General features: G+C 32.3%; 1 protein-coding gene across 1 annotated transcript; it reads right to left on the bottom strand.

Annotated features, from left to right (window-relative positions):
* Positions 1 to 574: 574 nt before the first annotated feature.
* Positions 575 to 2060, bottom strand: LOC136230033 (bidirectional sugar transporter SWEET10-like). Its single transcript, XM_066018995.1, has 5 exons — positions 1922 to 2060; positions 1559 to 1806; positions 1311 to 1472; positions 1107 to 1226; positions 575 to 1004 (listed from the first exon to the last, which is right to left on the bottom strand). Exons 1-5 carry the CDS (start codon positions 1962 to 1964, stop codon positions 720 to 722), a joined length of 858 nt encoding a protein of 285 aa, XP_065875067.1. The 5' UTR covers positions 1965 to 2060; the 3' UTR covers positions 575 to 719.
* Positions 2061 to 14800: the final 12740 nt, after the last annotated feature.

The raw sequence follows: 14800 nt of genomic DNA, 5'->3' as shown, positions 1-14800 counted from the left end.
ATTTCCACATCCCTGATTGATAAAATACATTAATCACCTGGACCACGTGTTTGATGTTGGAGATTAAAATTTTAAAGCTTTATTAAAAAAGCAAACTTGTTAGTTTTTTTTTTTTTTTTTTTGAAAGTATGTTAGTTAAAATTGTTAGTGCTATGTAATAAAGGCTAAATAGGTATTACCTATTAACTTAACTTTTTAAGTTAATAATTATATGAAAGAATAGTACTCCATCACATTCTCTAAAGTTAAAGAGGATTCAAGTCCAAGCAAAGTCATTTTCTATTAAAATTTCAACACATATTAGTGTTGATTTGTATTATGAAAAATACCATTCATTTTCATTGATATACGTTTAATATGTATTTCTCCTCTTTCTTAAATTAAAAAATAACATAGCATATTTGATGTCGATGGAGGATGTTCCAAAATATAATAATATTAACACTAATAGTGTTTTTAACATGTAATGCAAAACGTCAAGACTTAATGCTTTATACGAGATTATGATCTATTATGGAAAAAGTGATATAATATTGAATAGAAAATTAGGCTACAATGTTTATTCTCCGAAAGAAACAAGTAATTGGACATAGACATTGGATTAATTAATTAAAACGCAGCATGAAATTACAGGTACAGAAAAAGTAAAACAACTTGTACAGTTTTACATGCAGAATAAGAACAACACAAGTTAAAAAAAAAAAAAAAAAGTCTGTTAGTTAAACATTATTGATCTCCTCCATTCTCTTTCCTTCTTCCTTAACTTGCTGAATTCCAAAATCACCATTTCCAAAATCACCATTTTCGTTATCGTTCGCCTTCGAAACCACGACTGTATTAAGCTCGGAGCAGATAGTTACACTCAGCTTTGCAACATCTATAATATGTTCTGGTAGTTCTTGAAGTTTTGGGTCTTCAATTGATTTCTTTGGTTGGGAGGTTCTGTAAACCATGTATAACACCATTTGCCCAATTCCAAAAGCAAATCCAAGTACATTGGGAATCTGTTCAAGTAATTCCAAAAAAAGGGTTTTAATAATTATTAGAAGCAAAGTATAAAAACAGTTATGGTAGGTAAGAAATAATTATAGTTTAATTAAACTTACATAAACATAAATATCTTTCTTGAGAAATCCAAAGAAGAACCACATGACTGCACTCAAGGTTAGGAAGAATGATAAAGATATCGGCATGAATTCCACACTCTTTGTCTTAATCACTTTTCTCTGCAATACAAGAAATTAATTAACACAGTTAGTACTTTTTCTAGTAATTCATATCATGAAACTTGAAGAACATTTATTACTTACTATGATCCCGAGAGGAGCAACGAACACCGAAAGAGCAAAAATCATGCAAATCCACCCGAGAACATCAACCCTTTTTCGGCCACGTGTCAACGTAAGAGTGAAGATACAAATCATTCCGAAAGCGAAAATGTTGAAGAAGAACACAAGTTTTGCAGTGTATATCTGCAATAAAAGTTCATTTTAGAATCCTACATGTCAGATATTAATATGAAGTGGATATTTAATTACGAGCTTGAGAGTACACGTACCCTATCCTTCTTAGTTGCGTAGAGAAAATAGACAGTAATGTAGCCGATTTCCATAAAGAAAGTGAAGGAATTGATAGTGATGAGAAGAGTAGAATTCTCATCGAAAAGTGCATAGAATAACCACAACATAGCACTGAAAAGTGCAATCACATACGGGATAGATTGATACCCTTCGCTGGTTTTCTTCTTGCATATTTGGTAAAACGTCGGAAGTGGAGATAAACACACCATAGCCGAGATAACATTTGCTACACGACATATAAAGATACGAGATTAAGCATAAATAGTACTACTAGAAGAAGAAAACTTTAACTTAACGTAACGTAACGAAACAATTAACTACGGATGGTATTGATTTTGTACCTAAAACACCACAAGCTAATTCCCATGTAAAATGGAAAGTCATTTCTTCTAAATTTTGGCTGAGAAAAGCCTTTTGATTCTTAAGTAGAAGAAGAAGAAGAAATTGTAATGCAAATGTTGTGTGATTATGGAAGGAAGATAGGGCTATTTATATAGCGGGAGAATGAGGAGGTCAAGTTGCATGTGAATTTAAATAAAATAAAATTTAATTTAATTTAATTTTAATTTTGCTTTCCAGTTGGTCCTACTTGAATTGATAGAAACAACTTTCAAACCCTAATTCCCTATATAGTGTCTATTTATGGGTTATTATTTCTTCATGGTAAACTTTCTTACTGTACTTGTTGGCACAATTCCTAATACGTGTACAAATTTTACTGGGTCCCACTTTCTTTGCTTTCTGATGTGTCACCCACCAAGTGGCTTTAAGGGTTACAACTCATACTTCAGTTAAAATTAAACCCTTTTTTAAAAAAAAAATTACTAATTCATTTTGTAAATTAATTAGGAGAAATGAAAACAACTCATCTAGTGGTGTCCTCCTAAGAGCAAGTCTAGTGAATGTGATTTGCTTGTTACCAAATTAAAATTGGTAACAACCAACCACTACTATTAGACTATTTATAACTCTTTTCGTTTGTTATTCTTTTTTATAACAACTAATTTATCGTAAGAATTTTCACATGCACCTTAATGAGCGAGTGAATTTGCTTATTCATCGTTAGATATATGCTTATTAAATCTAAATTCCATGGTACTTTAAATTTCCACCTTAGGATTCTAATAAACCTAGATCTAACGGTGAATGAGCAAATTCTTATCGATATATTGCTTTTATTGGGCAAAAATTCACATATTGCTTTTTTGTATGGAAAAACACAACATAAGTCCTTTGTTATTAATTAACATTTTTTTCTTATTCCGCACAATTCTAAAGTAATAAATGCTTTCTAATGGTTTGTAATTTTTAGTTGTAAATTATTCTATGTATATCTCCATATTACAACTTTCCATTAGAGACGCCTAAATGAAGGTGAGTTTTATTCAAAATTGATAAAGGTAAATTTGTAAGTAAGGGTATTAGAGGATAGATTCCTTCCAATATAGGGCCCTATCCTTTACCCTTACACTAAATAAAAAACTATCTTTTTTCTATTTTAACTCTTAACGTCTTTTCTTAATTAATTCTTTCTTCTTAGATATATCATTTTTTTTTTATTGGAGTAAGATTCAAATGTTCTCTTAACTCCTTTTAGAATATGCAGATTTATATAGAAATTTGTAAAATTTTATTATTAATATAGAGTAAGTTTCTGCACAAAGTGATGCCAAAAAAAAATGCACAACCTTTGCTTATTGAGATACAATTAATAGATAGACAAAGGCAGACTTGTCTTAAAATTCATGTAAAAATTGCGTTTTATGCTTATACAATTAATCTCTATTTTGTTAGAAAAAAATTCGGCCCCTATTTGATAATAACAATAATAATCAAACTCTATTTAGTAATAACCTTTTAATTGTTATACAAACAGTCCGATCCCAACTGTATTCCTATATAAAGGTTTTACTGTATTATTTAAGTTTAAAATTGTTCTATATATCGTTATTTCGGTTTAAAAAATTTCAAATAGTATTTTTTTATGTTTGGGGTATATTTACACTTTTTTTTCTCTAGAAGTTATTTATTTTATTTTTATAAAGTATTAGGAGTTTGAAATTATGATAGCTATAGTTAGAATGTTAGACCTAATTTAATAAAATTGATTCAATGATTAGGAGTATTATTAATGAAAAAAAGAATGATTAATTGATTAAAGCAATAAAAAGAAAAGGAATTGAGTTGGAGTCAACTAACTAATAGTAGTACTCAACCCTCTCGGCTCATTCTTTGGAATGGATCAGAACTTACTCCATTTGTTACAGAGTTACTTTCTGATGTGTAATCGCACTTAATGGAATTAAACCAATCAGGGCCGTTCATCTTTTATCCAACATCAATCAAGCAATCTCACGGTTCAGATATTAATATTACTTCCTGCTGATGAATAATTTGTAGTTAGGTATGCTTCTGATTGAGTTAATCGCGTGGCAATTATCACGTGCTTATCATGATCTCCGCACGTGCTCTTTTACCAAACTGTGCTTAGTTGAATGTAAAATCACTAAATCCTACGCTTTTTGTGGTAACTAGAGATTTTTTATGAATAAAATATTCGTAATTCAATTATCAGGAGAAAATTATTGATTTAGGCCTGCTTTATTAGCACAAAATATCTTTCAAGTTTCAAGAAAACATATATTTTTGGCTTAATACATATTTAGTCCATTGTAGTCCAAAAAAAATCAATTCTCTCCCTATAATTTGAAAACATCCAATTTGATCTCTAACCTTACTTAAAATAACATATTAACTCTCTAAAGTGACCTAGGGCCCGTTTGTTTTACCTACTGTTTGCTTTTGCTGTTTGCTGTTACGGTTTGTTGTTTCCTGTTACGGGTTGATGTTGTTGTTGTTGTTGTTTGTTGTTGCTGTTTGCTGTTGGAAAAAACTACTTTTCTAAAAAACATAGATTCTCTGCTTTTGTAAAATGTTGTTTTTCGAGTGTAAAAGGCAAATAGGAGATCATTAACCAAACATCTAATGCTGCTTTTCAGATGTAAAAGGAAAATAGGGGGTCATTAACCAAACACCTAAAACTCTCCCTTTTGAAGTGAAAATGCAAAAATGAACATTAAAAGAAGCAACCAAACACCCCTCTAATAGTCTTTTAAATTTTCTTATAGTTATCTATTGTCCTTTAAACTTATTTAAAGTTTGCAAATTTCAATTTATTCAAAAAAAAGTATTGCTTTGCCACATAAATTTTAGGGATTTTTTTCTTTTAAAACTTCACTTTAAACAAGTTCAGAAGATAAATAGCGTATTTTTAAAGTTTAGAGAGACACTTACTTTTTTTTATATAAATATAGAAAGCTAGAGATATTAAGTCTATATTTTTTATTTCTTAATATTTAAACTTTCAAAAAAAAAATATATTTAAAATTAATATTTTTAGATGATCAAATTAAGAGATAAGTAAATATGTCATGTCATCAAATCAACATAACTAAACATGCTACGTTAGGACAAGTCGATATTTCAATGTGTCATATGTCAATGTTATGTTATCAAATATTAAACCATTAGTCAATTTTTTATAAAAAAAATTATAAAGCACATTAAAACATATAAATAAAAATAACATGTTCACTTTACTTGTTAGTAAATCGATAAAATTATTAGGGATTTTTTGTGTGGCAATTGTTGATTTTTTTTGTGGCGATTGAAAAGAGGCTAGACCTAGAGCCGCAATATTTTATTTCCAACGAGCGTGACAAGCAATGGCAAAAAGCTCCTATAGCTGCTGCTGCTCCTATAGCCAGGGGCGTATACAGGGGGCCTGGGGGCGAACCACCATGGTCACGAGTAGTTTCGCCCCCCAAAATATTAGTGTATATAAACTTTAGGAAGTAATATTTCATTGTTTAAAGGTAGATGAGATGGTTAAAACACTTGTTTCTTTTTAAAAGGTTCTAGGTTCAATTCTTCCTAACCTCAATTTATTTTAGAAAGTGTTTATTTATTTAAATTTTATTTTTCAATAATTATAAAACTATGTTACCATAATTAATTAATTTATTTATTTTCATAACACTTTTGAACTCATTTTTATTATGTCTTTTCCATTAAAAAAATTAATTTCTTATTTTTGAGACTCAAACAACTTAATTTCTAAATTAAATTTTAAAATTTTAGAACTAAAAATGTAAAAATGTTATAATTTTTTTAGAAACTGGTATTGAACTAATAAAAAAAATTAAATATATCTCATTACATAAATCCAAATTTCTAATTTTTTTTGGCTTGTTAGGCCTCTATAAATCCAAATTTCTAATATTTTTTTGGCTTGTTAGGCCTTTCTAAATCTAAATTTTTAATTTTTTTGACATATTAGGCCTCTATAAATCCAAATTTCTAATTTTTTTTAGCCTCTTAGGTCTCCTTAAAATTGGTTATTGACCATTCAAATTATAACATGCATATATACAAAAAAAAAAATAATAATAAGCAAGTTCGATTTAGCAAAAAAAAATATAATCTTGAACGCACGTGTAAAATCGGCTCCCCCAACCGACTAATCATGTATTCGCCACTGCCTATAGCTACGGATCAATTAATTGTTTTTAATGCTCATGAAAGCCTCAATATTGTCACAAGAATCAACCTTCGGAACTTCTTAAATTAATAAACGATAATTGACACTTCTAAGAAAACCTTTCTTATTTTTTTCATTTTAAAGATTGGCGTAAGAGATTACTCAATTTAAAAGCTTAAGCTGGAAGATTTAAAGAATGAATTTTGTCTTTTCGAACATATATATAGTATTATGATATTGCCTCCCATTTCATATTTTCATCCAAATATATTAAGGGAATGTCTTCATGCTCATCATTAGTTGTAAACGTGTTCTTGCTTTAAACTTTCCAACCATTCCTACTACCCAACACGTAAGGCTTCAATAATCAAAATAGTAATCAAAGGTTTCACCAAATTCACCAAGTTTCATCAAACTTTCACTGAGTTTCACCTTGTTGAAACTGAATGAAACTCGGTGAAACCTTAATGCAACTTTGTAAGACCTTGGTGAAAGTTGGTGTTAGCGATATTTTGTGAGTATTACTAATTTCAACCTTGTCACGTGTAGTTTAAGTACGGGTGTGTCCGAGAAGTTAATTCTCAATTAAAATGGGTTAATTTTTACGGATTTTGCATACCAAAACCTGAAATCTAATCGAAAAGATTGGCGAGTGGCGTCGTTATAAACTTTGCTAGATACTTAATATTTTAAGCTATTGTGATTAATTAAAGATGAGTAAAAAAAGAAAAATAAAAGTACGAAAATGACACGAGATTTGATGAAAAATGGATACTTTATTAATATAGATGAAGGTCTGAATATATGTGCTTGGAGACAAATAATTACAATTGAAATAAAACTATATTAATACGGGTAAACAATTGTAAGAAGCAAATAAATACCAATCAATAACATGTATAGTAATTGAATTGCAATATTCACAATAAAAGCAATGAAATTAAAAATTCAAACGACAAACTCGGAGCCACATTTGGCTATCTTGGCGTCGTGTTGAATTGACGTCAGCTTGGGATTCATGAACACCGCAATTGGTCGGCGAGGAATGGGGTTGACGTCGTTTGCAGATTTATGACTTAAGAGGAACACTGCAATTGGTCGTGTTGTGTCATGTCATTTTCGGGTTTGTGTTAAAAAGAGTAAACCAAAACCCAACCCAAAAACTTTTGTATCATATATAATCGTGTTAACATGTTCGGACTAGTGTCGATTTTGTGTCGTGTTGTCGGGTTACATATAATTTTTTATGCATATTAATGATAACTTTTAAAAATACAAGAAGATATGATACCATTTTTAAATATTTTATGTCATTTTTAGATTAGTATGTTAATACTAACCATTGAAAAGTCCGCTAATATCATGTTAGAGTGTCATGTAACGTGTTTATAGCAATTTAGGAAGATCGAATCATATTTTCAAGTAATAAGAATTATAATTTTATTAAAGTGACATATAAAAACACGAGAGAATATAACAAGAATTTCAATTATTCGTGTCGTCTTTGGGTTAACATATCAACCCTACCCCACCCAAAAATTTGCGCTTCTGTTTCGTGTCAATCCAAAAATGACACATTACCTACTAAGCTAAATCCAAACACTTGCGTGATTTCGTGTCGTGTAATCGGTTCGTGTGTACTTTTTCCATCTCTAAATAAAATACATGGGTGAAGCTGTATTCTTGGAGTTAAAATTTCAAGAGATTGTTCTAAGAAAATATTGGCCTTATCTTAGAAGACATACATCAACAATGTTCTTAAACGATTCAATATGCTCAAATGCAAGCCTATAGATAGCCCAATATCTAAAGGAAATGCTCATAGCATCAATATGTATCCGAAAACATAAGTTAGAGTTGAGCGAATGGAAAATGTCTACTATGCTAGTGTTGTAAGATGTTTGATGTATACAATGATGTGTATTAGAATTGATAATTGCCACGTGGTTGGAATGGTGAGAAGATATTAGTCCAATCTTAGACTAACACATTAGAATGTTATCAAAATAATATTGAGGTATCTCAAAGGAACATCTGATTATTCTCTGCGTTATCAAGGAAATGGTCTAAAACTAAGAGGATACATAGACCAAATTGGGTGGAAGACTTGGATGAAAGAAAATTCATGTCCAGATACATTTTCTTGCTAGGAAATGGTGTGCCATATCTTGGAAAAACAAGAAACATACATGTATAGCTCTATCCATTATGGAATCTGGATACATATAATGTTCATATGCATTTCAAGAGGAAATATGGTTGAATAGGTTCATGGATCACCTAAACATTACTACCTCTCATACTAGTAAGAAATAGTGATAGTATGTTGCTTTTGCTAAAGATCAACAATTCCATAGAAAATCAAAGCATATAAAGATGAAATATCATTTTGTAAGAGACTTAAATGTATGTAAGAAAATTAAGATGAAGTATGTATCCCCTCATGATATAGTTGTTGATCCTCTCACAAAACCTATCACGAAAGATGTTTATGTGAAACATGTTAAGTCCAAAAGTTTATGTAGGATCTAAACATACTTCTACTTAATGTACTATGAGAACATGAATATTCAATAAAAGTCCTTGAATCTTTTAAAGTAGATGAGTGTGAATGTTCATTGTTAAATATTTACTGTTATATAATTATGCACGCCAGACAAAGAAGTAACTCACTTATACGAGTATTTGCTCTTATTTTGTTATGACAAAGATAGTAATAAGGTAGTTTTGAACAAACAAAAGCTTGTTCAATAATAGAAGTTGTATTGTTGAAACTATAACGATAATTCATGAAAGTACAAGATTAATTATACATATGTCTGTATATAAAGAAATTTACATGTGATCTATAAAGCAAAGTTTTAGTATAACTTAAACCTTTTTATCCTATTGCATAAGTAGTTCTTAAAGTAAGACAACTTAGGTTCGATGTTGAGGTACATCTTAACTTATGCTTTCGTATGGTATTTGGACATGCACTTCCTTCAAGAATAAGGAACCAACACCAAAACACATGTGTTCATACCATGTGTACTTTGGGACCCTGATATGGAAAAGACTGATCTTAACTTTACCTAGTGTAAGGCTCATTTTGTAAACTAGGTCTTTCGACAAGTCACCATCAGGATCCTAACTCATTTTTAAAATATAATTTATTATGGCTATTTTAGAAGAATACTTTTATGGGCTAAGTGATAATTCAGCTCAGAAAGGGGCTGACTAGACAAGTGAATTAAATTATGATGGAAAGAGAAGAGAAATGTTATCAGTTACTCACACGTCAAGTTTTTATGTCAGTCCGGACAATTATACATATGTGTCTAACTATGAAAATAGAAAATTATAGAGATCCAAGTAAGTACAGGAAATGTGATATTAAATCTAGGATAACGATATACAATCTTTCGATACCTTGTAAACGAGTCTATATATCCCTAACATGTGTATAATACTCTATTTATCGATGTGTTATATATATAACAAGTGTATAGTAGTTATGCTCCTGGATATATGTTAGTCGCACGATCTATTTGCAAGTAGATGAGGCGCACATATATGTTACATTACATGTGAATGAAAGATGTAAAAAATAGTTGTCCTTAAGTAATTCAGATCGGATGAATAAATATGCATCTAAATTTATCTAAGTAATTAAGATAAATTGGAGCTTAATCTAAGTAAGAGTAAGAATCATTGTTAATGAACTCTAAACTTAGTTTTAGAAGCATGTAGATAGAGTTTCATCAAGGTGAAATTCAGTGAAACCTTAATAAAAATCGTGTATTTGTAATAAAGAAATATTGAATTTGAATTATAATTAATTATTAAATCAGTAATTTATAATTTTTAGTATATATATTTTTAATTAAAAATAATCAATACATGATATTATTTTAAAAAATAATACCACCTCCATATTAATGCATTCTTCATCTCCCTCCCTTTCTTTTTTAACTCTTCAAGCCATGTAGTCACAACCACATGTCCATAATCATGTATTGGAAACCTTGTTGTCTAATTCAGCTTTCTTTAAATCTAATCCCAAATCACTCTTTTCAACCTTATAATTTCAGCATGCCAAACCAAAATATCTTCTTCGTCGAGAAGAAATGATCCAACAAATAGTATTGGTCTTTATCTAAATTATGATAATAACAATTCCTTTTGTAAATATGAACAACATTGGTCTTTTGTTCTATATGTTTCTTCAGGAATTAAAGTTATAATATTTTCATATTAAGGAGAAAATTAACTTGTATGGTGAAATAAGAATAAATTCCTATTTTGCTTGCAATAATTGAAATTCCCCTAATAGAAAAGTAAACAAGAAGACGAAGAATGAAAGAAGAGAGAATCAAAATAATTTATCATTAATCTGAATGATAGAAAATATTAAACATCTTTGCTTAGTAACTAATTATTCGTTTTGGGACCTCCCTGGAGTTAATTTGGTGGCCATCGGCCCTTTATTTTTGTACACACTTTTAAGTAAAGGGATTAGAATTGATATTTCGCAAGGATTTAATTTATTATTTTGAAGAACTAAGAATTTACTGGATAAAAGCAAAACTACCTTATTACTATCTTTGTCATAACAAAATAAGAGCAAATACTCGTATAAGTGAGTTACTTCTTTGTCTGGCGTGCATAATTATATAACAGTAAATATTTAACAATGAACATTCACACTCATCTACTTGAAAAGATTCAAGGACTTTTATTGAATATTCATGTTCTCATAGTACATTAAGTAGAAGTATGTTTAGATCCTACATAAACTTTTGGACTTAACATGTTTCACATAAACATCTTTCGTGATAGGTTTTGTGAGAGGATCAACAACTATATCATGAGGGGATACATACTTCATCTTAATTTTCTTACATACATTTAAGTCTCTTACAAAATGATATTTCATCTTTATATGCTTTGATTTTCATTGACTTGGAGAAAGCATATGATAAGGTACCAAGGGAAGTACTTTGGTGGGCCTTGATAAGGAAAGGCATTTCGCGGAAATATATTGACATCATAAAGGACATGTATGAGGGAGTATGCACGAGTGTACGTACTAGTGTTGGGAAAACTGAAGAGTTTCCTATTACGATTGGAGTGCATCAAGGTTCCGCACTAAGCCCATTTCTTTTTGCCATCGTTATGGATGAACTAACAAGTTCACTTCAAGATGGTATACCATGGTGCATGCTGTTTGCAGATGATATTGTGTTGGTTGATGAGACGAAAGAAGGAGTGGAGATGAAGTTGGAACTATGGAGGCAAACTCTAGAATCTAGAGGCTTTAAGTTGAGTCGAAGTAAGACAGAATATTTGGAGTGTAAGTTTAGCGGCCGTAGGAGTAGGGAGGCAGGGACAATCACCCTAGATGGGAGAGTTGTTCAGGCCTCGGATTGCTTCCGGTATTTAGGATCTATTATCCAAACGGATGGAGAAGTAGATGGAGATGTTGCCCATAGGATTAAAGCTGGTTGGTCGAAGTGGAAGAGTGCTACGGGTTTCCTTTGTGATCCCGGCATGCCTAATAGATTGAAGGGAAAATTCTACCGGACGGCAATTAGACCAACATTGTTATATGGTACGGAGTGTTGGGCAGTGAAACACTGCCACATCCATAAGATGTCGGTGGCGGAGATGCGTATGTTGAGATGGATGTGTGGTCACACGAGAAAGGACCGGGTGCGTAATGAAATAATTAGGACAAAAGTAGGGGTTACATCTATTGAGAATAAAATGAGAGAAAACCGACTAAGGTGGTTTGGCCATGTGAGACGTAGAGCGCTTGATGCGCCGGTTAGGAGAACCGAAGAGTGGCAAAGGGATGTAGTGGTGAGGGGTAGGGGAAGACCTAAGCAAACTTGGAGGAGGGTGATCGAGAGTGATATGAGTTTATTGGGAATTGAGGAAAATATGGTAGTGGATAGGACGGAGTGGAGGGAGCGAATCTGTGTCGCTGACACGACTTGATTTTCACGGTTTTATATGATGGTTCATGTTAGCCGACCCCGAATCATTTCGGGACTAAGGCTTTGTTGTTGTTGTTGTTGTTGTTGTTGGCACTTACTTCATTTTTTTTTTCATAATACAATAAAAAATATAGACTCTAATTTATAGAGCATGGTTACACCTCCAATTTGATTTAATTATAAACCATACAAATTTTACCTAAATATAGACAAATACATTTGTATTTGTATGTATCCAAACATCCATAATTTTATGGATAGGCAGTATTCAATTCTTGTTGAATTGAGAATTACACCCATGTGATCTCCCTTGACATTTGCATATTATTTTTTCTTTTTTTTTTTAAATTAGATTTATTATATTATTTTAACATGTTTTTTTATGACCTTTGTAATGTTGAGCATGTATATTTTCTTTTGTTTTTTTAATATATCGGGTTAGTTGGTGCAGGAGTCGGGAGTGTCAAACTAGTTGGAATGTCTGACTTCTGTTTTTGGCTATGTCCCAATCTTTCATTAATAAAAAAAAAATTAGAATTGTAAATGGGGTAACGAAGGATTCTTTGTCCCTTTCAAGATCTAGCCCGACAGAGATGGAGAATGCCCAAAAACATTTCACACAGAGCAGGAATCGTGAATTTATTTTATTCCCGAAAAAAAATGGAGACGGAGAATGTTCTCTCTACCTTGTGAGGATCTGATTCCCGACTTTGTGATGATTTTTAAAATTATTAACAAAATTATATATATATATATATATATATATATATATTCTTTAAATATTAATTTTAATTTTTATACTTTATAAATCTATTATAACATTAAGTAAAAAAGTCCATGTATATTATTCGAGTAGATTTTATGGTTACTTTATTTTTTTACAAATATTTTTACTATTGGATGATTGGTCAAAGCTTGGCCAAAACTCGGCTCAAAACAGCTAAACATTTATCTTTACAAAACCTAAAGTAAAAATGACACCAAGAACACACACACACACACGTGTATATATATATATATATATTGATGAGGACATCTCCAGTCCGAAGCTAGACCAGGACGCAACTCACGCGGAGCGTGGGCTCGTTCCTAGGAAAGGAGGAATAGAGCCACTTGTAGAGGAGAAAGCACAGAAAGTCATCCACGTGGAGCTTCCCTCAAATCACGTGGAGCGTGGGTGTCTTGCTCGAGATGGAGGAATAGATGCATACGTAGAGGGCTAAGTTCAGGGTGTCATCCACGCGGAGCGTCCTTCAAGACACGCGGAGCGTGGATTCCAGGGGCAGACTTCCTCGCCAAGTATTTGATGGAGGAGACAAGGGCTGAACTTCATTTAATTACCGTCTTGCCATTTCCTCTTATTTAACCTATTGTCATTACTTGTTTTATCCCTAATTTACCCCTAGAAGCACTACTTTGCATGTAACCCTAGTGGGGGCTATGAGTCTTTATCCTTTAATTTAGAGAGGGTATAAAAACCTCTTGTTTTGTATTGAAGAACAACTTTTGATATTATGAACATTTAAGCCTCCATTGGAGCTAAGGATTTCTTCCTTTTGGGTTTACTCAACCTTCAATTTAAGCTTAAGAAGATTGTATTATTTGTCGGTTTAAGATTAAAACCGTTCACGCCGACTTAATCTATATATGTTGGTATCAGAGCCGAGTCATTTTCCTTTCCGGAGACTTCTTCTCGGAAATGGTTCAACCACGTATCCAAAACGAAGCCACTGGATCCCATGAACAAAGAGTTGACCTATTGGAAGCAAGTGTGAAGGCAATGGGTGAGAAGATGCAAGGATTAGAAGAGAAGCACGAGACCAGTATGTGAGGGGTGACCCTTGCTATTGAAAGACTCACCTTGGAAATTCGAAATGCCCATGCTCAACTCGTCGAAGACCCACGCCGACCCTAACCCGATCGACAACCAACACCACCTCCTAGACGAGATTATGCACCACAACCAATGGACCCTCGGGTTCATGAGGTAAGGCGTCCTAACGCCATTATCATTAGAAACGTTGATAGCGACAGTGATGGAGACATGTTTGATGACTTTGAATTGAATAGGATTGCTAAAAACATGGGTGTCCATAATGATGTTGTGAATGATGATGTTGGCCATGAGCATGTGATTGATAGAACTAGGAATGTTGTGAATGATGTTGTTGGCCATGGGCATATGAATGTTAGAAATGGGCATATTGTGAACAATATTGATGTAGGTGGCCGGTAAGGAGGAACTATGTTGGGCAAGACCCGTATGGGGGTTATGTGAATGAAAGAGGCACATATGGGGGGAAATTTTGATAGGGATGATGCCTTCAAATTGAAGATTGATCTACCTTCGTTTGGAGGGGAACTTTACATTGAGGGATTCCTTGATTGGTTGTTAGAAGTGGAAAGGTTCTTCGATGATGCGGGGATACCGAAAGATAGAAAGGTTCGGTTAGTGGCATATCGGTTAAAGGGGGGAGCCTCGGTTTGGTGGGATCATGTGAAGGAAGATAGAAGTATGGGAGGAAGGGAACTGATAAGGTCTTGGTTGAGGATGAAGTCGATGTTGAGGGAGCGGTTCTTACCATCCGACTATGAGCAATACATTTATAGCGCATACCAAAACTGTTCTCAAGAAGGAAGAAGCGTGCATGAATACACCTCGGAGTTATTAAGGCTTTCGGCAAGGGCTAACTTGTCGG

The sequence above is a fragment of the Euphorbia lathyris genome, chromosome 1, assembly GCF_963576675.1.
Source record: "Euphorbia lathyris chromosome 1, ddEupLath1.1, whole genome shotgun sequence".
NCBI lineage: Eukaryota > Viridiplantae > Streptophyta > Magnoliopsida > Malpighiales > Euphorbiaceae > Euphorbia > Euphorbia lathyris.
This window is presented reverse-complemented; position numbering and strand designations above follow the sequence as displayed.